Source organism: Manis pentadactyla, chromosome 2, assembly GCF_030020395.1.
Source record: "Manis pentadactyla isolate mManPen7 chromosome 2, mManPen7.hap1, whole genome shotgun sequence".
NCBI classification, from domain to species: Eukaryota; Metazoa; Chordata; class Mammalia; order Pholidota; family Manidae; genus Manis; species Manis pentadactyla.
The window spans coordinates 17,863,576-17,875,893 of NC_080020.1; the positions used below are offsets into that span (position 1 = coordinate 17,863,576).

The 12,318-nt window shown below is 37.7% G+C and overlaps 1 protein-coding gene across 6 annotated transcripts in view; it reads left to right on the plus strand.

Annotated features, from left to right (window-relative positions):
• Window positions 1–210: 210 nt before the first annotated feature.
• Window positions 211–12,318, plus strand: part of CENPJ (centromere protein J) — a 65,224-nt gene continuing 53,116 nt past the window's right edge. For 3 of the 6 annotated variants that reach the window (XM_036910181.2, XM_057490464.1, XM_057490466.1), the window contains exons 1-5: window positions 1,321–2,220; window positions 4,788–5,297; window positions 5,840–5,963; window positions 9,528–9,815; window positions 11,856–11,967. In XM_036910181.2, the coding sequence (XP_036766076.2) occupies window positions 4,854–5,297; window positions 5,840–5,963; window positions 9,528–9,815; window positions 11,856–11,967 (968 nt within the window). In that variant the 5' untranslated portion in view covers window positions 1,321–2,220; window positions 4,788–4,853. Of the gene's footprint in view, window positions 561–820; window positions 1,003–1,320; window positions 2,221–4,787; window positions 5,298–5,839; window positions 5,964–9,527; window positions 9,816–11,855; window positions 11,968–12,318 lie in introns of those variants that run through there. The other 3 variants (XM_036910182.2, XM_057490460.1, XM_036910179.2) reach the window with 3 other exon arrangements.

A 12,318-nucleotide genomic window follows, 5' to 3' on the forward strand; every position in this document is an offset into this window, starting at 1 on the left:
GAAGGTGTTTTTTAATTCTCTTTGACTAGTGCTAATTTGTTTCAGTTTATTAAACCGGCTCTTAAAAATGGCGCTCAATTTCGCATCTTAAAAAGTTTTTACTTGGTTATTTAGCTAAGTAGTTATTATTAAATTCAATTAATTTTATTATCACTAATTTTATTAAATCTATTTCATTACTATTATTTAATTAGACGCGAAGCCTGGGTATGTATGGTAACTTGCAGTGCTCCGCGGAGGCAATTAAGGAAACGGGTGTTGAATTTTTCAGTTTCAGTGCGCAAAATAAACAGTTTAATGTCTAATGGGTACACCCTGCCAAAACACGCATTAGCCGGGTAAAAGATGTGCGACGGTTATTCTGGAGGGAATTCTCGCGCGGTTACAACTGCTCACGGCATTGTGAGGCTCACTAAACCTGTTTTTCCTTTACCAAGTCTCATCCAGCGAAGGTGGAAAACAGACCAAAAAGAAAGAAAACCGACCAAACAGCCCGATCATAAGGCAAGCAGGCCCCTACCACATGCAGAGCGGCGGACTCGGCAGCTGGCGCGGCCACGGTGGGCCCGCAGTACTGGCCGCGTCGCGCGGCTCTAGCGAAGGCGCGCCCCTCCTGGTTTGTTCAGGTGGGGCCAGATCCGGCCTATCGCGGCAGTTCACTCTGAGCCATTTCCGCGCCCCCGCTGGCGGCCGGGGCAGGAAGCGCGGGGCTGAAGCCCCGCGGCAACGTCACACGTCGTGACGGCGCTGGGGCTGGTAGTTTGAGTGAGCCCTGCAGTGCCCGCGGGAAGCGCAGAGGAGGCGAGCGGGAACTACACTTCTCAGGAGCCCTCGGAGCAGCGGAGCGGGTGGGGGCGGGGCTCCGGCCAGAGTGGTGGTTGTGGCGGCTCATTCATAAGCGCGCCGGCCAGGCGAGGGCCGGCGGGAGTGGGCTGAGAGGCTCGGGCGGCGGAGAGGTAACTGGTGGGCGAGAGGAGCAGAAGGGCTGGTGTGCACGCCGCGGTGCGCAGAAGGGCCGCCGGGGCGCGGAGGGAGCGGGCGGCAGTGTCTCCGCCGGCTCGGCGGCTGCCCCGGGTGGATTCCCTTTCGCGGGGAGCCTGCAGGCCGGGGCGTCTCCCCGCTTGAGTTCTGGCTGTACTTTAAGCGGTTGTTGCGAAGCGCAGGGGAGGCGGTCATCTGGGGGCGAGCGTAAAGTGGCGTGACTTCTGCCTCCCTAAGGCTCGGCCTCCGCCCTTGTCAAGTGCTGGTCTTGTAAAGCTTTGCTGTGGATTCCCGCTCTCAAGGAAGTGTATTTTGGGTACTAATTAATCACCTCCCAAGCCAACTGGTTACTTCTCAGGGTTTGATGGTGGCTTTGAATTAACTATTTGTATCCACTTTCCCCGTCACTAGGGAGAGAATTTTTCTTTTCCTTAAACTGATTTTTTTAAAGGTTTTTGCAATTTTTTTCTCTTCTCTATTTTCCCTCCATTTCTTACGTAGAAGTATGGTTGATACACAGTCATACTGGTTTCAAGTATACAACAGAGTTGTTTAACAGTTAACCCGTATTGTTAAATCCTCACCGCCACTAGTGTAGTTACTGTCAACATAGTAAGATATTACAGAATCATTGACAGTATTCTCCATGCTGCACTACTGTGCCCAGTGACTGACTTATATTATGATTGAGAATTTTTGTGCCCCTTATCCACCACACCCTCCCCACCCTTCCACCCCATCCCTTTTGCAATGGTAGCCACTAGTCCATTTTCAGTGTCTGTGAGTCTACTGCTATTTTGTTGTTTTGTTTTCATAGTCCACAGACAAATGAAATCATATGGTATTTGTCTCCACATGGCTTATTTCACTTAGCATAATACCCTCTACCTGGCTTATTTCACTTAGCATGATACCCTCTAGGTCCATCCATGTTGCAAATTGCAGGATTTCATTTTTTAATGGCTGATGAATATTCCATTGTGTATATTACCACATCGTCTTTATTCATTCATCTACTGACGGACACTTAGGTTGCTTCCATATCTTGGCTATTGTTAAGTAAGGTGGTGATAAACATAGGGGTGCCTGTGTCTTTTGAATCAGGACTTTTGTGTTCTGCAGGTAAATTCCTAGAAATAGAATTTACTGGATTGTATGATATTTCTATATTTAGTTTTTTGAGGAACCTCCATACTGCTTTCCACAATGGCTGCACAAATTTACATTCCCACCAACAGGGTAGGAGGGCTCCCTTTCCTCCACATCCTTGCAAACACTTGTTATTTCTTATTTTTTGAATAGTGGCCCTTCTGACTGGTGTGAGGGGGTATCTCATTGTGGTTTTGATTTGCATTTCTTTGGTGATTAACTGTGTGGAGCATCTTTTCATGTGCCTGTTTTCCATTTGTATGTCTTTTTTTTGAAAAGTGCCTCTGCCCATTTGCTTTTTTTGGTTTTTAGGCATATGAGTTCTTTATATATTTTGGGTGTTACCCCTTTTCTGATAAAATGTTTATGAATATATTCTCCCATACTGTAAGTTGCCCTTTTGTTCTGCAGATGGTGTCCTTTACTGCACAGAGGCTTTTCAGGTTGATGTAGAACCACTTGTTCATTTTTTATTTTGTTTCTCTTGCCTGAGATGTGTCCAGGAAAAAATTGCTTATACTTAATGTTGAAGAGATTTTTGCCTATGTTTTCTTCTATGAGTTTTATGGTTTCATGGCTTACATTTAGGTCTTTGATCCATTTTGAATTTACTTTTGTGTATGGAGTTAGGCAGTAAACCAGTTTCATTATCTTGCAAGTAGTCGTCCAGATTTCCCAACACCATTTATTGAAGAGGCTGTCTTTTCCCCGGTGTATATTTGTGGCTCCTTTGTAGTATATAAATTGACCATATATGTGTGGGTTTATATCTGGGCTCTTTATTCTGTTCTATTGATCTATGTGTATGTTCTTATGCCAGTACCGTACTGTTTTGATTACTGTAGCATTGTAGTGTAGCTTGAAGTCAGGGAGTCTAATATCCCCAGCATTGTTCTTTTTTCTCAGGATTACTTTGGTTCTTTGGGGTCTTTTGTGGTTCCATATGAATTTTAGAACTGTTTGTTCTAGGTAATTCAAGAATGCTGTTGGTATTTTGATAGGGATTGCATTGACTCTGTAAATTGCTCTGGGCGGGATGGCCATTTTGACAATATAAATTCTTCCTATTCATGAGCATGGGATACATTTCCATTTATTGGTGTCTAATTTAATTTCTCTCATTAGTGTCTTATATTTTTCAGAGTAAAGGTCTTTCACCTACTTGGTTAGGTTTATTCCTTGGTTTTGTTGTTTTTGGTGCAATTGTAAATTCAATTGTTTTCCTGATTTCTCTTTCTGCTAGTACATTGTTAGTATATAGGAATGCGACAGATTTCTGTGTATTTTTGTATCCTGAATCTAGTTATTCATTCTAATAGCTTTTTAGTTATTAATTCTAATAGGTTTTTAGAGTTTAGGGTTTTCTATGTTTAGTATCATGTCATCTGCAAATAGTGAAAATTTAACTTCTTCCATACCAATTTGGATACCTTTAATCTTGTGTTGTCTGATTGCCGTTGTAAGACCTCCAGTAGTGTGTTGAATAAAAGTGGTAAGAATGGACATCCTTGTCTTCTTCTTGATCTTAGAGGAAAACCTTTCAGCTCTTCCCCATTGAGTAAGTTGTTAGCTGTTGGTTTGTCATATATGGCCTTTATTATGTTGAGGTACATTCCCTCTATACCCATTGAGAGTTTTTATCATGAATGGTTGTTGAATTTTGTCAAATGCTTTTTCAGCATCTATTGAGATGATTGATCACGGTTTTATCCTTTTTGTTAATGTGCTGTATTGTGTTGATTGATTTATGAATATTTTACCATCCTTGCATCCCTGGAATAAATCCTTCTTAGTTGTGATGGATGATCCTCTTGATGTATTTTTGAAGTCTATTTTCTAATATTTTGTTGAGGATTTTTGCATCTATGTTCATCAGGATAGTGGTCTAAGACTTTCTCTTTTGTAGTGTCTCTGGTTTTGGTATTAGAGTGATGCTGGCCTCAGAATGAGTTTGGAAGTATTCCCTCCTCTTCTACCTTTTTAAATACTTTAAGAAGGATAGGTATTAGCTCTCTTTTAAATGTTTTGTATAATTCAGCTGTGAAGCCATCTGGTCCTGTACTTTTGTTTGTTGGGAGTTTTTTGATCACCAATTCAATTTCATTACTAGTAATTGGTCTGTTCAGATTTTTCTGTCTTTTCCTGGGTCAGTCTTGGATGGTTTTGTTTTTCTAGGAAGTTGTCCATTTCTTCTAATTGTCCAATTTATTGGTACATAATTTTTCATAGGATTCTTTAATTCTTTGTATTTCTTTAGCATCTGTTGTGACTATTTCTTTTTCATTTCAGTTCCCCAGTTGGGCAAAGAAGCAATGTTGGACTAGGTCCAGAAGCATGAAAGTGCTTAATGTGGGTGATGTTTGATACTGATGGTGGCCTTTTTTCCTTTGGTAATGAAATAACTTAGAAGGTGCTTTAGTTCCATAGTTTTGGATGAACTGATATAGCACTTGTATAAAATCATTGGTAATCGAATGACTATATCAAAGGGAACTTAAGTTTTTGATCCAACTCAGTTATATTTTTAAGACTTTAACAAACTTAATGCCCAATTGCTTTGCTAGTTAAGTGTATATGAAATATTCCGTAGATTTTTGTGCTGGGTCAAGGTTTGGCTAAAACAGCTTTAACTTTTTGTTGTTATCTTCTTTCTATAGGTGTTGGAAATTAATAGCTCTTCTAGTATTTACATCATTTAAATACAGTAGTGTCATTGGACTAAAATGTTCCTGATGCCAACCTCTTCAGAGTTAAACAGTGAGCAGAACTTCTTAACTCAGTGGATGACCAATCCTTCTCGGGCTGGGGTCATATTAAATCGTGCACTTCCTCTTTCGGAAGCACACGATGAGAAGCGGGTAAATGTGACCATTCCTACTAGCTTTCCTCTTAAAGCCCCACATTTTTCAAATAGCTTCAGCTTTATAAGTGAAGAAGATTCACTTCATGACGGACAGAAGTTGGAGTCTAACAGCTCTTACAAACTACAGTCAGATGAATCTGAAACACCTACAGTCTTTCCTTTAACTAAAGAGAGACCACAAATCGTGGCATCTCAGGATGCTCCTGGACACTGGGAAGATAACAAAAGTGACTTTATCTCAGATCATGGGAACGAATTCAAGGATGTGGATTATAAAGACCCACTTTTTAAAAAGCTTGAACAGGTACAATAGGACTTGGTCTGATAGGCATTTATGTCATTGTAGGTTTATTTTTGTGATGAAGAGTCACCTGTTCCAGGTCCTCTTGTTTCTTCCCCTTTACTACAAAATTCCCAAAATGCCAAATTTTGCCTTTTGTTTAATGTGAAACATTGAAACATCTTTAGTATGTAAGACATAAATGTAACACTTAAGATAATATCTTTAAGTTTCTACTCATTTGGTAAAAGCTAAATTAGAAATGGTTGATCAGAGATTATGGGGGGAAGGTTGATCATAAATATACTGATAACTGTCCTATTTTAAGAATCAAAGGATTTATATGACATTTTCTGTTTTCTTAGTTGAGATAGTTGATACGGTTTCCTTCAAACAAATTTGATTTTAGAGTTTTGGTGGCAGACGTAGTTACCTAAGGATCCCTCTTTGAAACTATTTGGGAAGATATGAGAAGGAAATTGGAGGGGTTAAGATAAATGTAAGGAACAAAAGTCCAGAAAGAAATGTAAAGTTAGTTTAGTAAAGTTAATTTTATGTTTAAAAAGCTGAAAGAAGTACAGCAGAAGAAACAGGAACAACTGAAGAGGCAACAGTCAGAGCAACTACAAAGGCTCATGGAAGAACAAGAGAAGCTGCTTACTCTGGTGTCTGGGCAACACACACTCCCAGGTATTTTTTGTTCACTAGGGCCATCAGTCAGTATGATGACAGACAGTTACATATATTTCTTGTCTTTAGTTGTTTGACAGGTTATTTCATCCACTGTTGCAAACTCCAGTTTCCTTAGGGCCAGGCAGATAACTGTGAAATGGTGGGGATGTAATATAAAAAATTGGGGCATGTGGGAGCTGTGCCATTTTGGAGCATGTGTATCCTGCTTAAAGGCATTCATGTTCATTTATAAAATAAAAATTTTTAAAGACCTAGCAGAATTAAAGATGTAGAGCTAAATTTGGGCTAGGGCGACACGTTTACAACCCTTGCCCAGTGAATGAAAAACTGCTCAAGGTTATAAAGGTAATGTGTGTAGAAGCTACTCTACTCAGCCAAAGAACCATATTTTCCTTTGGTAGTAGGTGATAGAATTCTTTTGTTGTATGCTCAATCAATTAATAGAAAGGAATATACTATTAGAAATCAACTGTTGAGGACCCCAAAGAGCTTTTGTTATGTGGGCTAAATAGATATTGATATTTAAAACAGAGAAACTTGAAAACTGATACATTTAAAATAATAACCAATTACATGTTATCATAAATTTGCTCACTGTGGGGGCGGACAGGGGACCTGTTGAAGTGTGAAGTGGAGCAATGGTTTTAAAAGTTTTCGACTATACTGCATAGTAACAAAAACGTTTAAAATCATGAGTCACATAATTTCAAAGAAATTTCTTATGTCAGTCTTTCTGGGTGTGCCCAGCATATAGCAAGGCTATTTTCTTTATTCTGTGTCATTTCGAAAAATGCCAATCATGATCTCTATCTGATGATATTACTAATGAATCGAGTCCCTCAGTTTGAAAGCCATTTATCTGCAGCGATATGTTTGCTTCTTGGTGCTACCTTTTAAGAGACATACTTTATGGATTCAAGGAAGCACCTGTTTTTTTCAGAGGCTGCGCTGGGCGCTGAGAAGAAAAGACATTGGCAAATGAGTCTGCAAACTGTGGCCAGATTGGATTTAGGGAGTGGTAGTAGTGGTGTGATGAGAAATGTAGCCAATGAAGAGTGGTTTAGGGGGTTTGAATATTTATCTTAGAAACTAGAGAACCCAGTGTATATCTTAAAGTAGTTGAGTGGTCAGGGTTCCTTTATGGAATACATAAAAAGAATACTCGAGATCACTTAAGTAATAACCTCTGATATTTTTTAAGGTAGAAATAGTACTATGGTAGAGAGATAGGGAAGTAGATTTCAGAGTTACTGATGTAAGGACTAGTCCCATTCAGTCACAGAGCAGTTGCTTCATAGAAGTGTCTTTCCCACTTTTTGTTCTTAGAACCCTTAACACTTTTAAATGACTGAGGACCAAAAATAAGCTTTTGTTATGTGGCCTATAGCTGTCAGTATTATTGTATTAGGAATTAAAATAATGAAATCTAAAAACTAATTCATTAAAAATAATAACCAATTCATGTTATCATAAATAACATTTTTTAATGAAAAAGCTTTTCTGAAAGATTAGTGCTAAGAATGTCATTGTTTTATATTTTTGAAATCTCTTTACCATCTGGTTTAAAAAAAATTCAGCTGATTTCTTTTATTTACTTCTGCATTCAGTCTGTTAAGTTAGGTTGTTTTGGTTGAAGTATGTGAATAAAAATCCAGCCTCAAGTGGATATGTAAGTGGAAAGGTGACAGAGGACTATTGTAATAACCTTTTCAAATAATTGTGGTTATTTCTTTGATATTGCACCCAAACTGCATTTCTTAGTATTCATAGTATGGAATCTGAAATCATATTAATGAACATTTTATACTCTGTTACATTAAAATATTTTGGAGTATCTTGGCAATTTGAATAGCTCTTTCTGTATTAAAATCATGCATTGGTTATTTGGTTCATTGAGTTATGTAGGTCTTTAAAATATTAACAAATTACATTATATAATATAAAAAAAATTGCATCCATTAATACCACTATAGACCTCATCATAAAAGTCTAGAAGTTTATAAAGCTGTCAAGCTCATGTGGTGGTGGACATGTTTTCCAAAATGCTAATTCTTGATTGAAAGTTCAATTTTATCATTGGCAACAAATATTGTCAGTTATTTTTCTTGAAATGAGTGGCTCACTTGTTTCATTTTTGAGAAAATGTCTGCCAGCTACTGAGGTTTAAATCATTATAGTTTGTCATTCATTCTTTCAAGTAAAAATATTTCTTAAAAGAAGTGACTGGTTGAGCTTACAACTCAAAAACTTACACAGCCATGTCTTGGTTTGCAGTGGAACTGATTTATATGTACTTTCCATTTTGCCCTATAGGATGTTCAAAAGACATATATTCAAGGGTAGAGATTTAATAAAAAATGTAATAATTTTGCCACTTTAAGTAAACCTGGTATTTGTTAACTGCCGTGGTGACAACCACATGACTGCTGGTACAATTTGGGTGCTACTGTCCTGCTCTTGTGTAAAGGCACCAGAAGTTTTCATTTTGCTTTTGCACCATCGGTGCATATGTTGGCACAGTGAAGAAGGCAAATACTATCTTAGTATTTTTGGAAAATAGTTTTAACCTCGTGGATGCCCTGAAAGAGTCTTGGAGAGCCCCAGGGGTTTACAGGCCAAGACTTGAGAACTGCTGCTTTGGGATGTTACTGTTTTACTAAAGACATCTTCAAACTGAAGTGGGATGGCCTTTGGTCAAAAGCATTTACATGGGGACAGTATTGTTAAAAAGGAAGGGAGTTTGGACCTCGTAGTCAGTGAGGACCTATCCGACTCCAGGGTTAGTGAGGGCTGGGTGAGGGAGATGGGTATAAGACAGAGGTGGCACAACTCCTCCATGAAAACCTGCCCATTGTGCCTTCCCTTTTTAAGTTTAGATGGGACAATCTGGGAGTACAGAGATATGAGCAGGATTTCAAGGGGCTGGTACAGCAGGCAGGATGGCTAGTATTGCATCTCTCCTCCAAGAATTGTATCTCAGATAGAAGGGAAATATCTTCTGTCTGTTGATTTGGTTATTTCAAAAGCAGAGACTTAAGAAATAAAACAGGCAAAAAGTAATACAGGAAATTAGAAACTACAGAAAAATAAAACACAGAAAAGTCATCCATGATTCCACCACCCGAGGATGCCAAAGTGTTAAAGGTAGTCTAAAGGGAAGATATTTTTATATGTTGTGCCACAGAGCAGTTAGTGATCATTGGGGAACAATCCAGATCATTTGTAACTGTTTGCATTGGCGCTCTCTGTATTTGTCACGGGGCTGTAGTTAACAATCCCAGCAGTGCTCTTACAGGTGGAGCATGAATGGTCCCTTCCAGAGGTAGGCAGCGCTGTGGCTCTGCCAGGTGCACACTGTCTGCACACAAGTCATGGTATAAATATATTCTTACTTCTAATTATGCAGTTGGCACTTTGATCCATGATTTTGTTAAACATGGTTTCTTAAGAAGGAAAAGATACTTTTATTACTTTGGAGAAAACTTTGTGGTAAAAGTCACTAATAGGCAGAAGAGAGAATGTTATAAAAGCTTTATTGATCTTCTTAATTGCAATGTTCAGCTCCACTGCCTGACGATCAAAGCCAGAAGTACAGGTCTCCAGGAAATTCAGCCCCTGTAGAAAAAACCGCACCCTTCTTATCATCATATATCTACCAGAATCAAATGCAAGCAAAAATGCACACTTTCAACATTTTATCCACTGAACAAGACAACTTCTGTACTTCTCAAGATTTTGTGTTGACTTCAAAAAGTAGTGCTTCTCACAATATGTTTTATGAGGCACAATATCAAGAAGCTCTTGTGAAAAAAAACGATTTGAAGGAAGAAAACCATAACCTTCCTATAGGTGCGTTACTTATATTTCTCTTTTTGTATTTAAGAGTGTTACCAAGTTATCCTACTCAAGAACAGCCGTTTCTGCATTTTTTCCCTGTCCCCTCAGCTTTAATTGTGAGCCTGGATTGGATGCAGAACCAGACATAGGATTTGTGACTTCCCAAGGGCGATCACCTTACTCACGCTGCCTTGCATGGTAGTATGGGGTCTTCAGAAAGGGAGACAGCGAGTTCTGTGTGTGCCATTTTCTTTGAGAGCTTAGAAATAGTTTGAGGTTGATATAAAAGGTGTGTGGTGGTGTGTTGGTGGTAGGGTGCATGATAGAAGATGTGAAATGTGAGAAATAGGTTGGTGATGGGAGTCACAACTCATAAAAGAAATACTAACCCAGACACTCAGATTGTCTACACTGTACCCCTGTATTCCTAGCACCAAGCACGTTCCTGCCAGAGAACTGGCACTTGGTGTCTGATGGTCTAAACTCATGGAGTTTACATGGCATTTATGGTCTTTTTTTTTTTTATATGTTTCTGTGGCCACCCCCACCCCCTTCACATTTGTAATCATAGAATATTGTTTAATAAATTGTGTTTTCCCACTCAATCTGGAAAATGTTTATGATAGGTTCCATAGTTTTCATAATCATTATTTTAATTGTCATCATTATGCTGTCACCAAATAATATATCACTATTCAATGTTCCTTGCAGTAGGACTGAGTTGTTTGCGGTATTTTTAATTTTAATTTTTGATTTTAATGGTGTTTTCACAAATACGTTATTTTGAGTAAGTTATTGAAAATACAAGTAATATGGCAAAAGGTGAATATGCTTACTACTTAGGATTGGGTACCTTTCTGCATAATATCTTATTCCTAATTTTGAGTAATTTCTCTGGTGTGGAAAGATCAAATGTCTTTTTCTTATTTTTTAAACAATATACTCCTCTAAGTTTCTATTTTGGAAAACTTCAAACATCAAGAAAAGTTGAAAGACCACTGCAGTGATTACCAGTATACCAACCACCTAGATTCAACAGTTAATATTTTGTCATATTTAGTCTTTATTTTTATGTGTGTATCTATATCTATACCTATATAGTAGTCCCCCCTTATCTGTGGGGGATACGTTCTCAGACCCCCAGTGTATGCCTGAAACTGCAGATACATATTATGTTTTTTCCCTCTACATGCATACCTATGATAAAGTTTAATTTATAAATTAGGTATGAAATAAGAGATTACAACAATAATAATAAAATAGAACAATTACAACAATATAGTGTAATAAAAGTTAAGTGAATGTGGTCTCTCATAATGTCTTATTGTACTGTATTCACCTTGTGATGATGTGAGATGATAAAATGCTATGTGATGAGATTAAGTGAGGTGAATGACATAGGCACAGGGGAGTAGTGTTAGGCAACCATTGCTCTCTGACCTTCTGTCAGAAGGAGAATCATCTGCTTTGGGACTTTGGTTGAGTACAGGTAACTGAAAGTGTGGAGAGCAAAACTGTGGATAGGGGGACTTGTGTACGTCTCTCAGAATCTGTATAACTTGCCGAATCATTTCATCGCAAGTAATATTCAGACATTATGTTATATCATTTAAAATATTTCAGCATTCATCAAGTAAAAATTATTTTCTAGATAACCACAGTACTACTATTATATCCAAGGACATTAACAGTAATTCCTTAATATTCAAATCCATTTTAGAATTTCTCCTGTTATCCCCAAAATGTTTTTTAAAGGCGTTTTTTAAAAAACCAGGATCTGATCAAGTTCATGTATTACACTCAGTTGTGACACCTCTTTAGTCTTTTTTAATTTAGAGAAGCCCACCTTTTTTTGCCCATAATAACCTTTTGAAGGATGTCAAGTTTTAATTAGGGTTTTATTAAGTTTTTCTTTATTGAATTGAAGAGTTCTAAAAATCTTTGACATTCATTACTTTAAACACTTTTTTGCACAGTAACTTATAAAATTCTCAAGTTTTAAGACTTTGGTCTGCTTTTTTTCAACTAAGTTGTTCCTAATTTTTATCCTAGGAGAAGATATTTTACCATGTTGGGAGAAAATGATGGAACCGATTCAGGAAGGAAATGATACGAATCTAAAAAAATGCGGTGATTCCTCAGAGGTGCTTAATATTGAAGAAAGGTATCATCCATGTTGAAAGGAATAAGAAATGTGACAGTTTAATGGCCAGCCATCATTATTGAGCTCTTTCTTTGAAAGATCCATAGTTTTCTTATTTCACCTTAAATATGCTTTTAAATATAATGTTTAAGATATACAATAGTATCACATACTGTCAGCAACAGAAAGAGGTTAGAGAGATACATCAGTTAAATTAACTTTGGCATTGTATTCGAAGAATTGAGCAAAGTTTTTTCACTTAAGAAATATCTGGATAAAAGTAATCTCTCAAATAGTTAAATCCTATTTTGGCAAAGAGAAACACAAATATTGGAGTCTCACATTTGATGTCACTTAAAATTGTGTAAGTCA